We start from the raw sequence: 22,604 nt of genomic DNA on the forward strand, positions 1-22,604 counted from the left end.
TTCTCTTTCCTAGTAGATTGTAAATATATGTCTAATTATTTTATGTATGTCTTGAAGTGTCTGGCATCATGGTGAATTTAAAAAGATGGAATTATATATTTATATATATATTTTTGTTTGTTTGTTTTCTTGAGACAGGTCTCTCTCTCTCTCTGTCACCCAGGCTGGAGTGCAGTGGTGCAATCATGGCTCACTGCAGCCTCAACCTCCCCAGGTTCAGGTGATCCTCCCACCTCAGCCTCCTGAGTACCTGGGACCACAGGCACCTCAACCTGGGTAATTTTTTTTTTTTTTTTTTTTGGTAGAGATGAGGCTTTCACCATGTTGTCCAGGCTGGTCTCAATCTCTTGGGCTCAAGTGATCCGCCTGCCTCAGCCTCTCAAAGTGTTGGGATTACAGGCATGAGCCACTGTGCCTGGCCTGTAAATATTTTTAATAAGTATATTTTCTTCATAATGGCATGGGGACTATAGCAGTATGTAATATAGCAGTTGTAATTCTGACTATTAACAAGGACTCCTAAAGGCCTCATCACGTATTATTTAATAATGTGAGACAGATTTTGTGTTATACTCACTGAGAAGCTAGTTTAGGACCAGTAGCTAAGTTAGCAAGTGACCCAGCAAGCCACTCAATGGTGACAATTTAATGCTGTATTGTTGTCTTATACGTCCCATCCCATAGGCAGTAATTCATTTTTCCTTCAGCAATATGACCATAACACTCAAGCACCAGTTAAACTGTGGTGTGAGAAATATGCATCAAAATCAGGTGATTTGGTGGAAAAGTGATTTGAGAAGAAAATCAAATAGCTATAGTGACAATTACACATTTAAACCTTAGTGATTTCTGAAAGTCTCGGTATATCCCTCAAATGTCAAATTACTACTGCACTTTGAATGTAGGAAACACTGCACTCATGACTTAATGAAGGGAAGGGCTGGGTATCAAGATAATCTTTGATTCAAAAGGAATTGACGTACTAGAATTTCAGAGCCTAAAGTTCAACTAGACCAATTTCTTCTACCCGTACTGCAGGAATTCCCTCAATCTTCATTAAATTTATAACAAGAGGCCTGACAGAACTTTCTATGTGGACACATTGGGAGAGAGGATGATTTGATCATTGCCATCCAATAGTAGCTTTTCTGGAGGCACCAATTAAACAGCAATTAGTGTACTGAAAGAATGTGGTCTATTCAACAGGATTTTTACAAACACCACTTGCTCACACCTGCATAAACCACTTTGGATACAAATATGCATTGTAGGATGTTATTCTTGGACCATACCATCCTCTCTCAAAGCAGCTTCCTTAGGTTCTGCTGAAAAATTTTGAGGTCTATTAGGAAAACATGTGAAACATTGAACACATTCATTCACTTAAAAAATAATAAAATGTTCATTGAGTTGAAATAATGGACTCTTATTCCAAAGCATATCTCCTCTCCTGGCAGCATGCTAGGTGGCCTTTGAAGTGTATCAGAATTTCTTGCAAAAATGGAGGGAAACTCTGCCAAAAGAGAAAGGTTATATCTTGCTACAAATTATATTATATTTTTATGTGTATATATATGTATAATATGATATAATTTTATATTATACACATTATATAAAATTCCAGTCCAGATATATATCTGTATATGTAGAACATTTGGTCAGCAAGGTTTATGGGTTGTGTGATGAACATAACTTCTACACTGGCAAAAAGTGTGACTTAGATTAAATGTTTCATAGAAATAAGGGCTTCATCTGGCCTAAATCTTAACGGACTTGTGGTTTGTGATGTTCAAAGGATGGTGCCTGAGTACCTGATCTCCTAAAGATGAACAGTGTATAGTGAAGAATTATCTACATTCTGACTGGCTTTGTAGGCAATGCAAATGAAGGTAACACACCACTATATACATGTGTACATACATAGTATATGTACACACATAGCATATATACACGCATGTATACATACTTATACATCCCCATATACATATATGTGTGTGTGTGTGTGTGTATACATATATGGTGGCAAGTAATTTTTGTTAACATTCCCTCATATATATATATATGCATATATATGCATATATACACATATATATAAATTCTATACCTAACAAAGCACTTCTATCCACAAAAATGCTTCATATTTTCAACTGGGCATAAAGCAAAAGAAATGTAAATTATGTATTATGGTCATAAAATCATTTATGTACATTTAAAAGATATCCATAGTGATGATGTTGATGGTCAATTCCAGAATGCTTATCCTAAACTTAACCTATTATTCTCACCTTGATAGAAAAGCCAAATAAATTGTATGCTTTAAAATCTCTAATAGGATTGCAGTTCTTAGACATTTAGTTTTATAGTCTCTTGTGAAAAGTCCTTCTTATTTCTGAACTTTGGTGGCATAAAAAAGTAGATGAGTTCAAGTGGTTTAAAATTTACATTTATTTTGCACACCAAGGCATGAACTACAGTGGGCTGATAAAATGGCTTCATTTTTCTACTCTGTGGTTATTTTGGTTATAGATCCTATTTTCTATTGTCACCTGAATTTTAGAAAATTTTTTTTCACTTGTCCTAGGAGAATAACAAAACTGTTTCATGGTTTTTGTACACTTACCATCCCATTTTCTATACAGCAAATAAAATAAATCAATATTTTAAAATTACATTAATTCCATCCTCTAAGCACTGGTATAAATGCAATTTGGGTAATGAAAACAAATGCAAAGAACCATGAATGCCAAAAGTTAAAATATAAACATAAAAACACTTTCAAAACTAGAAAAAGTCAAGTTAACTCTGATCCATTTTTCTTAATGTGTTGAAACTAAAGCCACTGACATTATTGAGGAGTTCAGAAACTAGACCCACATAGAGATTCCAATAACTATGAATTATAGTTTTGCGAAATATTGACTGTGTAGTCAATATCTCATCTCAGATTCATAATAATTATCACATACTCACCATAAATACTGTTCTTATCTAAGGAATGATTCACATATTAAACCTGAGTATTCGCATCAAGAGCAAATATATATAATTTCGAGTTGTGGGATTGGAAATATAAGGCTCACAGTTTTGGATTACAGAGTAAGTCTCTGTTTGGCCCAGATCACAATTTGTATGAGCGAGTCAGAAATGTTTTGGTAGATGTTTGACCAAAAAGGTCACAAAAACTCAAAAAGAGTTGTGTGTTCTGCACTAAAATTTCTATGCCAGTGGTTCTCAAAGGGTGGCCCAGGGACTTCTGTGGTCTCCTAAACACTTATGAGAGGTCTGTAAGGTCAAACTATTTTCACAATAATATTAGACATTATTTGCCCTTTACATTCTCATTATCTCAAGAGGGTACAGTGAAGTTTTCTAGACGCTACCTGATATGTGATGACATCATCTCTCTGATAGCTAATAGAATATGTGCTTGTATTCTTGTATTTAATAGATTTCTCAGTTTTGATTTTTAAGATGGAAAATGATAGTAACTCACATAAACCAAAGCCTTTTGCGGTCCTCAATAATTTCTAAGAATGTAAAGGCATCCTGAGATCAAGGAGTCTGTGATTGGTCTATACTAATCGTAGAAAAGAGTGAATACTGTATATTCCACATAGAATAAAACCTGAAAATACACCACCATAAAGGAAACCTGGAATCTTGAAGGATGTGATTAATTGCTTAATTTTGTCTGCTCTACAATGGGTCAGAGGTCACCGCTGCCATAGTGCTGAGTTCTTTTAATGAAAGACATTGATGGTGCCGCCAGATAAGAATCTACTAATACAGTACAAAAGTGGAAGTTTGTTGCAAACATTTTTGTTTTCAAGAACACTAGGTAGGAATCAGTCTCTAAAGAAACTCTACAGCTTTGATTTTAAGCAATTACTTAATTCTGCCTCACAGTTTACATACTAATTAACAGTATCACTAGGTGTTTTGGCCATATCCTTTATAGATTCACAAAACCAAAATGACTTATGCTTTGACACCTATGCAATAAAAATGTAGTATTTTTTCAAACAGAAATTTAGATTATTTTAATAAGATGTATTTTTAAACAATAGTCTAACTTGGCCCATCTTCTTTTTCAATTCATGAACACATGTGACAGAATAGCATTTTTAGAAGCGATACAAGGTAAGATAGTAACTTTAATTTGGATCCACTGACACATTATGACAACTAAATGGGCTCACCCATTCTTTCTTATATTTTGTATTTCATCTCCTTAACTTACTATTTGTTCACTTTTAGAATGATAACTGAGAAGATAAACTGCAAATTCCTTATTTTGACACATAACTCACATAAATCTCGTTTCATCAGGGCCCAAGGAAGCACAAAGTTGCCCCAGGACCCAATGTGGGATGGAAGACTGAGGAGTGGGTGGGCTCCCAGTCCCTCAGTCTTGCCTCTCCCAGGTCAACCAGATCAGCTCTTTCATTTGGTTCAGGGATTCACTGTGAAAATTAACTGCAACCCTCATTTTAGGCTAAATACCTGTGTTGTTAATAATAATACTCATAAAAACAGAATAATTTTCTTTTCTTTTTTTTTTTTTTTTTTTTGAGACAGAGTCTCGCTCTGTCGCCCAGGCTGGAGTGCAGTGGTGTGATCTCGGCTCACTGCAAGCTCCGCCTCCCGGGTTCACGCCATTCTCCTGCCTCAGCCTCCCGAGTAGCTGGGACTACAGCCGCCCGCCACTGCGCCTGGCTAATTTTTTTTTTGTATTTTTAGTAGAGATGGGTTTTCACCGTGTTAGCCAGGATGGTATCGATCTCCTGACCTCGTGATCCTCCCGCCTCGGCCTCCCAAAGTGCTGGGATTACAGGTGTGAGCCACCGCGCCCGGCCAACAGAATAATTTTCAGTTCCACTCTATTCTCCTCCACGGGAACCAACAAGATTGAACAAAAAGCATGTTACTCTCAGATCATTTCATCAGAAAAATAAGGATAAGACATTATACCCATTTTCAAGGTGAAGTAACATTAAAAAATAAGTTATTTTCCTTTATAATACATGATACTTCTGGAATAGAATCTAGGTCTCTGACTCATTTTTTTTAAACTACCAGTCTATAGCTAAGAAAAATAAGAATAACCAAATCTTCCTATGTTTATATCTTATATCCATACCCATCATTTCATTTTCACTGTATAACAGCCCTGTAAGTGTGATGTTTGTTTATTTCTTCATATCTGAGGTTCAGAGGACTTACAGTCCAAGGTTAGTCACACATTAATCAAGTGGACCACTCAAGGCTAGATTCAACGTCTTTGGGTGCAAAATTTTCAACTATAAGGCTTTGGTTAAGTAATAGTTATTCTATTCCATTAAATGGAAGATATACATACTGGACAAGAGTACGATTTCTTTCTTTTCTTCCCCTCTCCCTTCCAATTTTAAGCCCCTCAGGACAACAATAATCTGGACATCCACCCAGCTTGGAGCCCAGTGGGAACAGAACATGAATAAAACAGGATTTGGGAGAATGAGTCATGACAAGCGAGGTGAATGATCCCACAGTCCAATAAACCTGACCCCTAAGTCTATCACACTGGGTCAGAAGGTCCAATTATAGGTCTGTTCTAGTTCTTTTTATGATTGACAGCAGCCAGAGGCAAAATTACTTTGGTGTCTATTAATCCAGGCTCTAATTTTCCCTTTGCCCCAATACACACAAAGCATCATGGTGGCCCAGGGTGAGTGATACTGTGAATCCAGATTTAAAATGCCCCTGTTTCCTATAAGAATAGCAACTGAGTTCAATCCCAGTCCTCCTCATGAGGACATTACCTGCAGCTCTGTTTGGAAGAAAAACTTCTGTGGACATTGTGTACAGTCATAGATCTTGTCTTCTTGTCCATGGGCAGAGAAAATATGTTGCTGCAACTTGTTTGCTTGAACAAATACTGAAATGATAAAAGAATGATGAACTTGGGTTATTTTGTTTCCGAAATGCCCTCAGTCGATGACTCTGCATGAACAGACAGCAGGCCGGACAGCACGCCTCCCAGGTGTGACTTACTGCTTGAGACCTGGGGAGAGCTGAGTCACATTTGCTCATGGTTGGGTCTCTGGCTTTTGTTAAGATGCACTCTACGGAGCACCTAATTCAACCCAAACAGCTCCAAAGTAAAGGTTTATGGAGGCCCTGCTCCCTATAAATCTTTAAAAAATAAAGCCGAAAACTGTCAAATGCATAGCTCTGTCTCAACAGAAATGACTCCTATTTCTCAGCAACCCACAGGTTAAGAAATCATAGATGCCAAAACCCTGTTTATTGTGTTTGCCTAAAGTTATAGCTAGCAAACAGTTCTCTATTTAAATGTGTTAATGCTAAAAATCATATCCCACAGCTACTCTGGGGCACTGTCTATAAATGTGAAACAGAACGGCAGGTAAATTCTCTTTGGATACTTTAAGATCAACTCAGCCTACACACTGAATGCAAGGGTTTCAATAATATAAACATGTTCAATTTTAATGACTACAAAACAAGGCCCTAAGACTGTGTAACAGTTTACCTAGGAGACACGCTATTAATAATTAAATTGTATATGCCAGAGGCAGTGTTTGGGTTGGCAGAACTGACTTCTGATGGATGCCTGGTGCACTGTGACCTAAAAAAGTTTGCATCTACAATATTAATCTGTATAGGCAGGGAGAGGATTTATTAAAGATGTTGGCATTTGACTTTGACTCCACTCTAATCATTAAAATTATTCTAATTGCCAGCCAACCTAAAATATTAGAATATTGTTCTTGTGAGTCATACATTTTAATCACATTTCTCATTACCTTAAAAAACTGCTCAGATTTCCCTTCCCACGTAACACACTTTATATTGGAAGCATTTTTAAGAAATTGTTATTTCTAAATTACTTCAAGATACGCTAAAACAATTCACGTCTGTCTGCACAGAAAATGCAGACTGTGCACGATTAATGCATTTTTGTCTCTTTATCCGTATCAACAAGAAGAAATGAGGTTTTTACACAGATTTGCAGCTAATCTGCATATAACTCAGTACATTTTATGAGGCTTCTGGCTACAACATGAAAGACCTATTTTATTAGGGGTCTTAATCGTGAGGTGACCTATGACCCAGTCCTCCTTTATGAAGACTTATGAGCTTTTATAAAGAACCTTGACTCTTGACTCGTTGTATCTTAAGATATATACCACTGATGGTAAACCATAGCAGTATATATTTTTAAGTATAAACCTGGAAGAATAAAAAGAGTTCCAAAAGAAGGATGGAGAGTGGCTGATGGAATTATTGAATGAAGGAGCCAAACAGGCAACTGTTGAAGGCAGAGCCATCAACGTACTCAGTTAGTAATTGTGCTAGCTGTGCAATGAACATGGCCCCTCTTTATCACAGAATAGAAATCTATAGGCTCAGTTCAGTGAAGGTAAATAATCAATGCTTGGAATTTTGCTCTGCAAACAAAGAAGTCATCCTTGAGAGAAGGATATATTCCCCCTCCTCCAACAAATAAAAAGGCATTGCTTGAGGGGCTTAACCACTGAGTCCAAAACACATGCAAAATAATCACAAAGGATTTTCCAAAATAACTTTGTCATTGTTAGGGGAATACCAGAAATATGTGTGATCATATTTCAACCTCCATGGGCTTCAAATGAGAGTTTCAGATTTACTTTTTTTTTCTGCTAAAATCTGTAATGCTATCATATCTGTTAAAAAATTTCTTCTTAAAAGTGTAAGTGTAGATCAACTTCTCTAAAAATCCAATTTCATAGGCAATAAATGCCTCATCTAATCTGTTTTCCATGTCAGAGAATTTGGGGTGAGTTTTAATACTATCTTTGTATTTCTGGTGGAGAATGTTATGAAATTCTCCACATTTAAGTAGCAGACATGCACTGACAACACGGCTGCACTTTTAGTTGAACATCTTGTGATTGAAAAGCAGCCCTGTGCAGACAGCCTTACCCTTGGTAACCTTTAACATCGAGAGAAAAAAAAAAAGTGAACACATGTATGTAGTTTTCCAAATGGAAAAGTGCAAACTTCTGAGAGAACTTGAAATGCCTTTGTTCATCCTGACAGTTAACCTTCCTGCTCATGTGAGCCTTTAAGTAGGCTGCAATCAATAATGCTAATAAAGCAGAAATCAAACATCTTCCCCCCAAATTGAACTGAAGTCATGTCTGTAAAAGGCCATAGCAGTGGGAAGTAATGCTTTGGTAGGAAAGACATGATGTGGCCATCAGCCTCTCCTGTGTCTTCCTGAAATAATCTTCCCACCTGTAAAGCAGACTGGACACTTGAAGGTGCCTCCCATCCCTTCGAAGCTGTGCTCTATCAGATGGCACTGGAGTTTGGCAGGAGAGTCAAAGGTCTGGCTGCAGAGTTTGCATTCATGGTTCAGTCCTTCATCTGTCAAGGAAAACACATGAAGAGAAATGGTGAAAACCTGTCATATCTTTAATACACTAGAGAGTTATCTTTAATTGCATATATTAAACTATTTCCATCACCTAATATACATATGTAGTATTATATATGGTTTCTGGTTATTTCACATTATTCATGAGTTTATATCAATTTAAAACAGCTCTGGAATTTAAAATCCAAAGATAATCAGAAGTCAGATTTTATCTTAAGGCTAATGCATTTTATTACACTTTTAAAATATAATTGGTATATCAATAATGAGGCATTTCCTTTTCTCTAATTACCATGATTTTCTGGGGTCTGTATTTCCAAAGCCCTAAAATAAAAAAGTGTGGACAGCTTCTTCCTCAGTGATTCTCCTCTGGCTTATCTAGAAGGTCCTGGAAGTGTCTATTTCTAACCATAGGTCTTCAGTGGTATTCAGTTGATACAAACTATCTTTTTCTATTTCCAAGAATTTCTGGCAATTTTGAAGTATCATTAATAGGACAGTCTCTTACAAATGCCCTTTTCTCTGCTTCGCACCTCCAGTCTCCCATATTCTTCCTAGTTCATCTCTCCCTTAACTCTGGAAGACAGTTTCAATTTTACCCCCAGAACCAGACTCTGCTTCTGTTTCTCCAAATCACTTTTGTGACCTCCAGGCTCACTTGACTAGCCCTGAATTTTTCTTGGATATCTTAAGAACGAGGGGGCAGAAAAATATTTTGATGTCATAACATTGCTATATAAAGTGGAGAGTTTGTGTTATACATAGACACTGTTATTTTAAACATTTATGGATTTTAAACATTTAAAATTAAAATTTAAAATTTAAGTTTAAAATGTAAGGATTATCCTAACTTATTTCATTGTGCAATTGTAAGGTATAAAAAACCAGGGGCACTAGAGCTAGCAGCCTAGCTAACACTGATTTAGTGTGTGCTGTGTTTCAGAACTGCTCAGAGACACGAATTCATTTAATTGCATTAAAACCCTATAAGAAAAACTAATATTAGTCTCATTTTACAGATGAGAAAAATGAGGCGCAGAGAGTTTAAGTAACTTTGTTCTGAGTCACAAGGACTCATAATTGGAAGAGCCATAACTTGAACACAGGCAGTCTAGATTCAAACCTGGGCACTCTGGCCTCAGAGGCCATATCTTAATAGATATGGTGGGGCACACACCCACTACTTCCAAGACTACTTACTAAAGGGTAGAGGCTGCACTTTAACCTGGCTTGTTATCACATTACACTTTTATATTCTCCTATTAGCAATGATTAAAAAATGCTACTAAGACATTCTAGGTCTAGGGAATGAAAGACACCGTCACACTACAAGGGTAACAAGTCTACACTGCAGTTATTTTCTTTCATTCAAAGACAACATGCATGTGTAAGTCCTTTGCCAGCTGATATTATTGGTAATACCACGTCCCAATTACAAAGTGAGTAATTATTAGCTAACTGTGAGTAAAATCACTCTATTTGTATTCCTAATCTTTCCTCCCATACAAGTATGAGTCTTTAGAAGCAGAGGATTGGAATTTGTAAAAAGAGAAGCAAAGCACTAATTAAGCCACCCAGTACTGTCTACATTTCACAAGAGATAAAAACCTACTCTGTATCTGGGTGGCACAGTAAATTCCTTGATTATAATTATGTAAGAGGGAGTTTAATTGTGCATACTGACATGACAAGGGGTTATACAAAAAGCTTTAGGGATTATATAAGATCAAGGGTTTTTTCATCTGTTTCTTTTTTTTTAAATCCTGAAGTCACCAAAAAATTTCCAGATTTTAGACATTAAGAAATATAAAAAACACTATTTATTGTAAGAAATTGGATTGGCAGGTGCATCTTCAGAAATACTTGCTAACTTTAAAAGTTCTCTATTTCCTTAATGCTACATACCTTTATTTTGAATAGTAAGAAGGTTACTAAGGGTTTTCATCTCCTTTTAAAATTATGTGTGCTTTGCACAAGAACCAAGAGATGGCCTATGGATATGAACTGATATACACTTTTTCCAGAATTTTAAAACTTGCAATAGGTGTGATGTAATAGATCTGGCAGGTTTTCCTAGGGATAACAATTGACTGTCACATGAGCATAAAGTGAATTATGCACGTTAGGATGTTCTGTAATGTAATATTATCTTTCTTGACTATGAGTATTTTGTTTGGAAAAATAAGAGGAGGAAAAATAAATAAGACATATGTGTATGAGTGCAGGGAAAATGTACTCATTCATTTTTATGTATTTCTTACCCAAAGAAAAGAGAAGTTGCATCCCAAAATGTTAAATAATCCAAATTCAGTCAAGTGAATTCATACAAAGGTGACACACAGGCATAAAGGTATTTATGCATTATTAGGGCAGACTTATTTTCTACATATTCTATCTTTTATTTGTGAAAGCGCTAAGTGACAGCAATGATAACAATCACATCTAGCATTTTCAGAACTCTTTTTACAGCTTAAAAGCATGTTGTAATATTAAAAAAAAAAAGTTGGAAGTTCTACCTGCCTTTTATTTTTAAGTTACACTGTGAGGTCTTTCCCAATAAACTGATCTCCTAGTTATTTCCATAGGAGAGAAAATATATATGAATTGTTACACAGCACATTATAAGATGAGCAAAAGCCAATAAGCTCTTAGGTGGACATTTAGAGTCCCTCCTTTTCTCTCACCTTTGTTCATTTCCCTACTCCCTTCCCCCATCTTCACACTTGCTTATTACCTGAAGGTCAAATGTGTAATGAGAAAGAGATAGTAACACAAAACATTCTAACAACTGGTTAATATAATTCATTTTGTATTTTTTTTTTAATTGAGGGCAGCACAGGTAGTAAAAGAAAATGAAACTTATTTATAATAAGAATTTCAAAAGTTTATCCTTATTCAGAGTCTTTAACTCTTCTCTTCTAATTCCATATTTACCTTTGTATGGCTGAGAGCCATGTCTGACTTTTCAAAGAATTCTTGAAAACCCTTAGAATCGGGGGGGGGGGGGGATCTGGCTGAGTTAAACCCCATCTCTTTTCAAAACTCTCCTTTCTTCCCCCTATCTGGTATAAGGTAGTAAAGAACAGTAAATGTAACTGCTGTTTTATTTTAAAGCCAATGTTCTTGATGGGATACTATCAGCACCTCTATTCAGGATTTTGCCCACAAAGCATAACCTGAATTGTGCCTTTCCTCCTCCTCTTCCTAAAGGTGCCAAAAAGCTTAAAAAATTCAATCAAAATAACCATTTCTGCTCTCTGGAAAGGTAGCAGCTGACAGTAATTGGATAATACAGCCTGACTCATTTATTAAAAAGAGATTCAGAGTCAATTGATTTAATAACCATTACAATATTCCATTAAGGATATAATAGGCTAGTACAGCCCTATTTTTTAATTAAGAATTATAGATGGGATCTTCGAACGAAACTTCTAGATTTTTCTTCTCCTTTTTGCTTATCTATATTCTCCAGATTTTCTACAATGAGCACAATTTGCCTTGTAGGGTACTTTGAAATTAAAAGAGAGAGGGAAAAACCTACCTTTTCTAAACCCTATTAATGAAGACTGATTACAACACTGAAATTTTGCTAGCTAAAAAATTAGATAGGAAATGAGCAATATTATGAAGTATAGAAAAACTCCAGTTTTGCCCAATTAAACTTAAAAGTATTCTAGCCACGTATGTACAAAAACAAAAATTAGCACAAGGAAAGGGAGAAAGAATGATCAGAATGCAATTTAGCTATATGAGCAAACATGGAGCTTTCTGTATGAGCCTGTATCTTTCCAGAACACACAGAATACCCCTCTCTGTTGGATACTGAGGGAGGTATATGTGCCTAGCAATGGGGGTCCAGTGTCAGAGTGGGGCCTTTATCATTGAGAACATGCTGGAAGCCAGCAACTTCCTGTCTTGGTCACCCACTGGAAAGGCATGACCAAAGCTGCTTTGAGTATAATTAAGAAATCATTTCACATGTATAGAAATTTCATCTAAAATAATTATTTCCATTTGTTAATCTTCATTTAACTGTGAACATAAATGTAAACAGGAATCAAGTCTACATAAAAGAGACTGATGCTAATGTAAATATTTACTCCAATATTAAATGTTTCAAAGGAAAGTGTCTGCATACATAATTGGACTACAACCTCACTGACTTAGTAGGAAACGTGATAATCACTTACAAAATTTTGTGCTCTAAGAAAACCATCTGCTTGTCTAAAGCCAGTTCAAAGATGAATGACAACTTCTATACCTCCAATTTATAAAACCTGGACCTACATAACTATTTATTAGCCTGTTTTATAACAGGAGAAATATTAGTTACCATTTGGATGCTCAAGCACAGGTTTAAATTATGAGCTCCAAGGTGGCAATTGTTAGTTTAACACAAGACACTGACATTTCAATATAAGCTTTAAACAAGAGAAACCCTTTAAGCAGCCTCCAGACTGTGTGTCCCATGTTTATACTCCTTTTCCTTCAATAAAAACAAAAATCTAGAGTGGCTACAAGCAAATGTTCAGTGGCTGACTTACATGCAGCTGTTATCCCAGGAATCACTGGGGGCCCCCTTATATCATCTGATCAACACTACAGCCATTACTGAGGGCCAATTTGTAACAGTTTATAAGTAGAACTCCTTCTCCCTTTTACCCTCAAGACTGGCCAGAAGGGTCCTCCAGCCTCTTCCACTGCATAAATCTATAGGCTAAAGTCCACAGATAGAAACCCCTCCTGCTATATCACCATGTGGCCGGGGCCATACTTGAAAGCTCTGATCTGAGTGGGAGTAAACTCTGCCCTCAGAATCCAAACAGAGGAATCAAATGGCCTACAGTTGTAACTTACCCAGTTCGAATGTGTGTTACCACTATATCCTCAAATATATTTTTAAATCTAAGAAAACTATGCCCTAACCCAATTCCCAAACCCCCACCCTTTACTTTGCTTCTCCTCTTCCTTGAGTTAATTTCCAAGCACACATTTATAAGCTAGGGGTCCGAGGAGTAACAAAGAAAAGCCATACATGACAAAACTCACCCCTTGGCTACATTGGCTCGCCCTAGAAACCAGGAGTAGAAAAATAGGCAGACTGCAGTGTAATTTGCCATGCACACAGCCATCACATTCTTTCCAGGGCCACAGCACTCAGCCACGATAATTTGTTGTATTATATACAGCACATATTTCATGACTGTAACATAAACACACTGAGGTGCTAATTTGGCAATGGAGAATATGACTTAGGCTTCAAAGTCTGCCGGTAGATTAGTCATTAAGCCCCCAAAGTAAGGCAGAATTTGAGAGAATTGCATATTGTGTGAACGTTTTTTCTCATACCAGTTAAAAAGTTCTGCCCTTATTTTTTTTGAACAAGTTGCCATGAAAATGAATGCAGCCTGAAGACCGACGCTAGCACCTTCTAGGAGTTTTTTCACTGGCAATATGGGAGTGTCTGGCACTGTCAGTATTTCTATGCCACATGAGAGAGGAACAGAAGACACAGGCATGAGACTCTTACAATAAGAGGAAAAGGACACTGGGACATGAGGAAATGAGCTCCAGGTTCCTGGACCCTGACTGTGTGCACAAAGTGCCTAACCCTTAGGTATCTCAAGAAGAGCCGCAGGATACACATCCTGTGTGCCTCAGTCAGAATCTCACTTCCAGATCTACAGGTGCAAGCTTACCTTAACTTAGTTACTGGCTGTTTTTAGCCAATGGTCTAAAGGCTACAATGCTTTTGGACTTTATAAGCAAAGCCACTGATATTGCCACTGTTATTTCCTGCCTTGAACTTCTCATTATCAGCAGGGCTGGAGCAGGAAATGATTCAACTGGGGTAGGCTGCATGGTACCCAGCAGATTTTAAAGAGCCCAGGGGCTGCCTAGAGCCCCATAAACATCAGCAGCTTGGAAACTAGCAGGAGGTCCAGGTGGGTAGGGAGAGGAGAGGCAGGCAGTGGGATTTTAGATGCTCTGAGATGCAATATCGTCCAATTCCTTGGCTATTATTATAGGTTGTGTGAAGTACTTATTAGAATATTCTCATGTAGGAGAAAACATTGGAATGTTGTTCAAACAATAAACAGTAAAACAAACAGCCCACCAAAAAGGTGGCTTTCCTTCAACTGAGGGGACTCAGCAGTGGTATTTTGGCACAAGTAGGGAATGGGGATAAGCACACAGATTACAATGTTTTTCAAACCTGGCCAGTACATTAGCTCCTCCAGTTCCTTCTTTTCTTCTTCACATTCTGAATCTAAACATGGACCCCATGGTTGAAGTCTCAGAGAAAACATGGTGCCTACAAATAGCTTTAAAGGTAAAACTTTGCCCTCATTTTTCTTTTTATTAAAAAAAAAACTGCAAACACCAGTTTTGGAAAGGCACTGATAAAATCACTTTGATTCTTCCTCTCCCCATCCCAAGAAAAAAATTGTTAGCCAAGAAAAGAAGAAAGTAGTGGATATTTCTTAGCAAATATTCTGGAAAAGGCAAGGGCAGGGATAAGGATGGGAGTGAGGACTGAGACCAACTAAGTCTGATGTATGTCCTCCAGGTTTGATTAGATATTGGAGTTGCTTTTAAACAACTTGGATGTTGTTAACACAGTGCCACTGTGTTGCACTGAAAAGGATCCAGTTTACTTGAACAGTCAATTCTCCCCCTCATTTATACCCACTTGAATACAGGAGAGTACATTTTTTCTTTCAAAAAATTTTTGTCACCTAATCTTTAGTGCTGTTCTGTTCTCTGACTTGAAAGAAAGTTTGTGAGCATGCAAATACAAGGATAAAACATTTGTTTCCATTTCACATAACAGACTAGATGAATGGAATGATTGAAGACAGCAGTGTTTCCAATTCAGCAATGCATTTCAGTTTTTGCCTTGCCTACAAAGAGTGGTGTGTGGCAACCCTGACCATCTCAATGCCATAAGAGTGTTGAGAACTCAGTTTGGGGTTATTCACCTATTCTTGCTACAGTGCAAGTTCCAGGAGGGCAAGGGTATTTGTCTGTTTTGCTCATTGATGTACATGAAGTACCTAGAACAGTACATGGCTCATAGCTGGAACTCAATAAATATTTATTGAATTCATGGGAAATAACTACTTAGCAAACCCTATATTTAATTTCATCAGAATAAAATGCCAAGACTGATGGTAAAACAATATCTATTGTTTGTCAGTTGGGTTTCAAAATTTTGCTCCATTCCCTTGTGCATTAAACCCTGTGCATATAACATAGCGGACTGGCAAAATCCACCTTACAGTGCTTGGCTTCTTTATTTCCTGAAATAAGATGAAAATACTCTGGCAAATAAAGCATTAACAAAGTAGCTGTCTAATTTGCCAACTTATCCCTGGCAAGAAACTGATAAGCCAAAACTTATCCCTTATTTCCAGAAGAAAAATATTATTATGTATCTTATATCTGAAATACCAAAAAGTGCCATATCAAAGAAGGGATAATTACCTTTTATTTGTCCCAAGTCATAGAGAAGTCTCTATACCGTACATCCATGACCAATAAACAATTTTTATTAATTGTCTGTATTCTCATGTTAACAAAGCTCTATTCTTTTAACTAATTGGTTAAATCAGATGTATGCATTTATTATACTCTTTGTTTAAAATTTCTCTTGTTTGATATCAAATACCTTCTATTAATGCCCTTACATCTGGGACTTCCGGCAGTAGTGGAAGTACAGGTATATTTACCTTTGAGTACTGTACAAAACCCCCACAAATTGGTAAGATTGAAAGAGGATAGTTCATGCAGCATAAACTAAATGCAACCTGCTTTCAAGTTAAATCTATTGGGAAAACATCTTTGAGAACTGAGACAGTGCAAGAGTCAATATTAATTCCACACAGCGGGGGGCCCGCAACACAAGCCATGTGCTGGACACGGCACTCATCAGGCATGTTTTCCTGTTGCTGTGCTGAGTTTATGGCAAGGGTCAGGGCCTTTTCTTTTTTTCTTTTCTTCTTCTTTTTTTTTTAATCTTCTTCTTCTTGGCATAAAGCCACTAGTTAACTGAAGGAGAGTCTCCAAACACTGAAAAGCTGTTTATCCTTGCTAGAAAGCACGGCTTGCTACTGCTGATGATTTTTTAAACAACAAAAGCAAATCAAACAAACACAAGAAATTGAGTGAGGTTCAACAGCTTCTGCAAATGTTATGGTCCTGATAACCATGGGTTTTAAGTGCTCACAGGTTTAGATGAGAAACTAAGTCAAGCATTTTCAAAGCTAATTATCTTTCTAAGAAACTATATTATTGATTACTTATTGCAAAGATGACATCTTCTCTCCTTCTGATTCTGTTTATTAATAGAATCACAGTTCACCACAAAAGCACACGTCATATCTGCAATGGCACATGGGGGTGTTAAGGGGGCCAAAATCTCTCTAATTTCCAAGGGGCTCAATCCTGCTCCTTTCACTTTGTGGCAATGGTAAGAAAACCATTAAGCAGCAATGCAAAAATCACAATACTGCATGCTATTTGCAAATGAGTCACATTTTTATTGTTCTATTGGTGTGACCTTAGAAACTTGGCCTTGAAGAATTAAAAAAAAAAAAAGGTAATGGCACAATAAATGCAATAAGATTTCTAAAAACAGTTTATTGGAAATGTGCTGTGAAACTTGAATTCTTCTAATCAAACGATGCCACCCCTTAGAGAAATTTGCCTGTGCATTATTAAAGTGATATACTGCAGTACTAGTTAGAGCTCCATAACCTTTAAATTGCCTGATTGTAATTAAGGCCACTAGTTTTATTTAGGAAGGTTCAAGGAGGCTCAATTTAAGTTGGCTTAACTAGTGTGAATTTAATGTCATGCTGCCAGAAGGCAGAGGAGCATTCTGGCCTGGCTGTTCTGTGGCACATGCAGCTGTGGGGTCATGTATTCTAAATTAAACCCAGATTTTAAAGAAACTACAGATATCAGTAAATAGCTGGATGTGTGTAAATAAACGCCCCCATGTTTGCATGTGTACATCATTCATTCTTTCATTCAGTCATTCAGTATGCTGGCAGTTTTCCAATTTAGGAATCTAAATACAGTTGGTCCTAGAACAACATGGTTAGAATTGTGTGGGTCCACTTACCTGCAGATTTTTTTCAACCAAATTTGGACTGAAAATATAGTACTCACGGGATGTGAAACCTGCATATAGGGGTTCCACATATACTGCGGGACTTGTGCATGCATGGATGAGGGTATACGTGCGGGTCCTAGAATCAATCCCCTGCATATCCCAATGGACAGCTGTACAGCTGATCATTTACAGAATGAGGAGAAGGGGTTTGTAGATATTTTTAAGGGCATGATGACCCCTTTCACAGAAAGGCATGGCTTAAGGCAATGTCCAGTCAGCATTAATGATTTAAAATGAAATGTGCATGTAACAAAGTTTTAAAGGCAGGAATCTTACTATAAATAAATTCTAGGAAGGAAAATTTATAGTCAGGAATATGAGGAGAAAAGAAAAGGTATTCTTTGGACAGGCCACTGAATGGAGTGCTGAGAACAATATATAAACTTCACTGAAAGGGCAGCAAATCAAGGACTGAAACAAAAGATGAAAGAAAATGTAGGTACTCAAAGCACAGACTAGCAGAAGCAAAGGGAAGCAGCAGGGAGAAAACACTTACAGATTTGACCCATGTTCAAAATTTTACTGGATGTGAACTCAACAACATTCATCTCTGGATAGAATGCTGGCAATTTTCTGTAGCTCCAACAGCAATAATGATAAATGAATTTCTTTACAGCCAAGTGGCTCAAGCAGCCAACTACGTTACCACTATATAATTAATAACAATAAGCAATTAAAGAGAACAGCAGGTTACAACTATAAGGTGTCAAAATATATTAGCAAAGGAAAATACAGCAATGATACACTTAAAAAATAAATGTACAGCACATGAATCCATGTAGTGTCTTCTTCCAGACTGTATTTTGGATAAAGCTTTTATGTTTGAAGAAAAATAGACGATGGCCTAAAACTACTATAAAGCAATTAATATCCCTTCAAAAACAAATAACACTCCTAATACTCAGAGAAATCTGAAATGTGATATGGGACACATGATTGGGAAGGCACACAAGAATTGGCTGGCTACTATTTGGCATTTTTTTAAATTAAAAGATAATTTTTTAAATTAAAAGACATTCTAATAAATACCTCACAAAACTGTATTTTTTGGCTTAAGTATTTTCAAAGATTTTCATGTAAAGTTGAGGAGAAGCAAGCAACGAGGAGAGTGGAGGAAAAAAGAAAGGGAAAGAGTCAACATGGTACATTTGGCTGAACACTGGAGCACTGGATAAAATTTAGAAGGAGCTTGGAGATGCTCTAACTAAGGACTTTTTTAAAAGATGAGAAAATTGAGACCATATATATATATATATATATATATATATATATATATATATATAATTTTTATTTTTATTTTTTAGAGTAAAGGGGTCTTTGCTCTGTTGCCCAGGCTAGAGTACGGTATATGTGCTCATAGCTCCCTGCAGCCTCAAGCTCCTCGGCTCAGGCAATCCTTCTTGAATAGCCAGGACTACAGGTGTGTGCTGCCATGCATGGCCTGAGACTATAGATATTAACCAACACACCCATGACAGAAAAGCCTTATGGTCATGGCCAGCACCAGAATTCAGGCTTCCCGAATCCAAGATTATACTGTCCCACCAACCTTCACTTAAAAAAGAAGTTATTTCCTCCTTTAGTACAATGTAAGTTGTCAAGGAAACAAAACAGCAGTTACTGTTTTCTAGATCTCTTATTGATGTGCAAGGAGCTATTTCTATTTCCATGCCAACCTGGTGACGCCTTTGCTCCCTGACAAATCAAGGCCTGAATTTATTCAAATCCACCTCATCCCCCTATGTCTTAAGCAGCTACTGTTAAAGTCTCTCTCACCCCTTGAAAGCTTTTCTTCTTTTAGGGAAGGGAAGCCTAAGTTAATGTGATGCACCTGTTGGAAGGCTGGAAAATTTGGTTATAGGAAGTTAAATTTCCCATATCTAGAGATAGAGATATCTCTAGATATGGGGAATTTTATCTTCCTAGATGGTGCTCCTAGAGGGGCTAGGTAAAGCACTTGGGTCTGAGCTGTCAGTCTGAAGGAAATCTTCCCGATTATACAACCTGTGATGGAGTGGCTGAACGCTGATGCTCTGGATGACAATAACCCAATGATTTGCTTAAACTGTTACCCAAAACCCTGTGGAGGCTGGGCTTGAGTGCTCCTTTATGGAGTTATAATTACTCAAAAACAAACACTGATTTCTTAATTCTATTCTGCCTATAGCTAACTGTACTTCTTCAAGTACCTGGATCATTCCCCGATATGGTGTTAAATTGAGTGTTTGGGAAGAAACCGAGACTGCATGCATAACCCAAAGTGTGTGGCTTACTAGAAACATAACCCCATACTTACGTATGGAAAATAGGTCAGCTCAATATGTTCCTAACCTACTTTTCTCTCTTGGGCACCATTCTGGATACACTAGCACATCTAGACACTGTATGCTGAAGCCAAGATGTTACTGGCATGTCAATGAATCATACTCATTTCTAGTTCCTTCTGCTGTTTTCTGTCAATCAAGAGCTATCTAAGTGAGAGAGGTGTTATCCTCTGTGATGGGAAGAGAGAAGGAGTAAGGGAGGGAAGAAAGAAGGGCGAGAGGAAGGAAGGAAGGGAGGGAGGGAGGGAGGGAGGGAGGGAGGGAAGGAGGAAATAAGGAAGGGAGGGAGGAAGAGAGGAAGGAAAGACAAAAGACTCGTGGTAAGAAAGATTTCTTTCTCATTTCTACTTAGTTATGAAGTGTGATGAAGAAGTAGATGTCTCTGGGTATTTTTGCTGTGTCAAAAACCAAAGCTAAAGACTATGAAAAAGGGCCCAACAAAAACCATGGATTAGTTAATAAGTCTATCTGTTAAATAAAGAATGAGACATAATAGTTATGGAGTGCTCTTTCTCAGATGATAATTCCTTATATTACCTTCTGTAAAGCTATTAAATATTTCTAAGTCTATAATGCCAAATTATAAATATGTTTGGGGCACAATAAATTTTTAATCCCCTATCTTTATGACAATTTTTCTAAAACCTGAACCAGCTCATTCAAGATCCACTTAAAAAATTTAAAAATTGTATACTATGTCAATATAAAGGCTGATAATGACTCTCCTAACACAAAAGGAAATCTACTGATATAATCTCACTAAAATATCTGTCAATGGCCTTAAAACATTTTATATATTTAAAGGCTCTGTTTTGCCTTGCATGATATGTGATACAATAAGCACAGAATTCCAATGCTATCTTAAACAATCTAAGTAGAAGTCTGATGCCAAGGACTGTAAAGTTTATTTCCTTTCTGAAAGCAAGTCATATTTAGCTCACTTATTGGTTTCATTCTTGGTAAAGAAATCATAAAAGTCCAGGACAGAAAGTGACCTATAGGGATGACCTGGCCTCTTGCCCTTTCTTTGCTTCTGGAAAGCAGTAGCAATGTTTGGTTCCTTAAAGACAAAGATTAGCACGAGGATTTTTAAATTTGACAATCTGGAGAAAAGCGAATACTTTTATATAATTTTGTGGAACTGTAATTGTTGCGTAAAACAGGAGATGTAGGGTCTGATCTGAACCAGTAACAAAAGTTCTCATCTCAGAATACAGGCGAAAAGACAGTTCAGAAATTAAAACAAGAGTGGGTAAATAGAGATTAGCATTGTATGAATGTGCAGAAAATAAAAAAGTGAATACATAATTTCAGCATATTTTCAGCCAATTGCAATAATTCAGCATGCATAGATACTTATATTTAGAGAAAAATGCCCAGGCAAAATAATTTTTTTTCTCTGGGACGGGAAGAGAAGTTTTCTTAATTGAATTTTGCCCTGGGCTATTTTAAAGAATTAAAAATAAAATAATTCTCAAAGAATTAGACATAACTATTGCTCTCTCAATAGGACAGCATGGGATTGATGAAGAGACAGACTGGCATTCTGGCTCATGTAGTTCAGTCTGAATCTTCTTCTTCCTCTACCAGATACTCACAATTCAGCTAGACACGTCTCCAAAGGGAACATCGAGAGGAAGGCGAAGAATGCAACCAGTGACACACAGGACCTAGAATCTAGGCATCTCTCTTTTGAAATGAATATTAGAAATTCTATCTTAAACTGATAACAGCAGGGAAATTCCAAATCAAAGTAATCACTATGGCCTTAATTCACCCGAGTAGGTCTAAATATGATCTCATCTTCTGCAAAATATCAGACTTTGTGCTTAGGCCAACTTGAATTTTAAGCACAAGATGTTGAAGGAAGTGTCTACACAAGTCAAACTCATGGGCATGTCGAAGGCCCCATAAAAATGAGACTCTTATTGTTGCTAAGATTATGACAATGGTACATTCTCCTCCCCTTATCTCTAACTGAGGATGATTATAAATATAATAACTACTGTATTTATATAGCCCTTTACAATTTTCAAAATGTGTGGGTGTGGGTTTATATACATCCATTCTCAATTAATCTGCTCAATAACACAAATTTCTCCAGGTAACTCAAGTCCTAGGAAGAGCTTTACTGATTTGCTTGAAGTGATATGGGTAGTTACTGAGAGCCTGGCTCAAATATGCATTTAGATTCCAGATTAGAGAAAAGAAAACAACTAAATTTCAATATCGGAGCAAATTTTTAGTTAAATCGTGTATGATGCTTAGTTTACTGGGTCCCTATGCCCAGGAAGATAGGAGATCATCCATCTACTTGTGTTGATAACGTATGTTTAGTTAAGGCAGTGAACAGCAATAAAGAGAAAATTAGAAAAATATACTTTCAGCTTGGGCCTTTCTGGTTATTTTGATGGTTTATTTTAGGGCCCTTTTCAGGTTTCATTAAGGCCAAAAATGTGGTATTCGTTTTGTTGTTGTTGTTGTTTCTGAATTTATCAAGATTTCATTTAAAACTTGGCATTAAAAAATCTGACTAATTCATGAAGAAATAACCTATTTCAATTTTGCTCTTATGGGTAAGAAAACTGATATGATTCATTTTATTAACAAACGGTTTGAAAATCCAAAATGTCATTATTTTCAAACTGTGTGAAACAAGGCAGAATCATTTGTTTCC

General features: G+C 36.8%; 1 protein-coding gene across 6 annotated transcripts in view; it reads right to left on the minus strand.

Annotated features, from left to right (window-relative positions):
• The window catches only part of ZNF521 (zinc finger protein 521), a 289,814-nt gene that overhangs the window by 21,924 nt on the left and 245,286 nt on the right, over positions 1–22,604 (minus strand). For all 6 annotated transcript variants that reach the window (XM_031003745.3, XM_055368818.2, XM_063699132.1 and 3 more), the window contains 2 exons: positions 8,281–8,412; positions 5,802–5,917 (listed from right to left, as the gene is read on the minus strand). In XM_031003745.3, the coding sequence (XP_030859605.2) occupies positions 5,802–5,917; positions 8,281–8,412 (248 nt within the window). The remainder of the gene's footprint in view (positions 1–5,801; positions 5,918–8,280; positions 8,413–22,604) is intronic.

The sequence above is a fragment of the Gorilla gorilla genome, chromosome 17, assembly GCF_029281585.2.
Source record: "Gorilla gorilla gorilla isolate KB3781 chromosome 17, NHGRI_mGorGor1-v2.1_pri, whole genome shotgun sequence".
Lineage (NCBI taxonomy): Eukaryota > Metazoa > Chordata > Mammalia > Primates > Hominidae > Gorilla > Gorilla gorilla.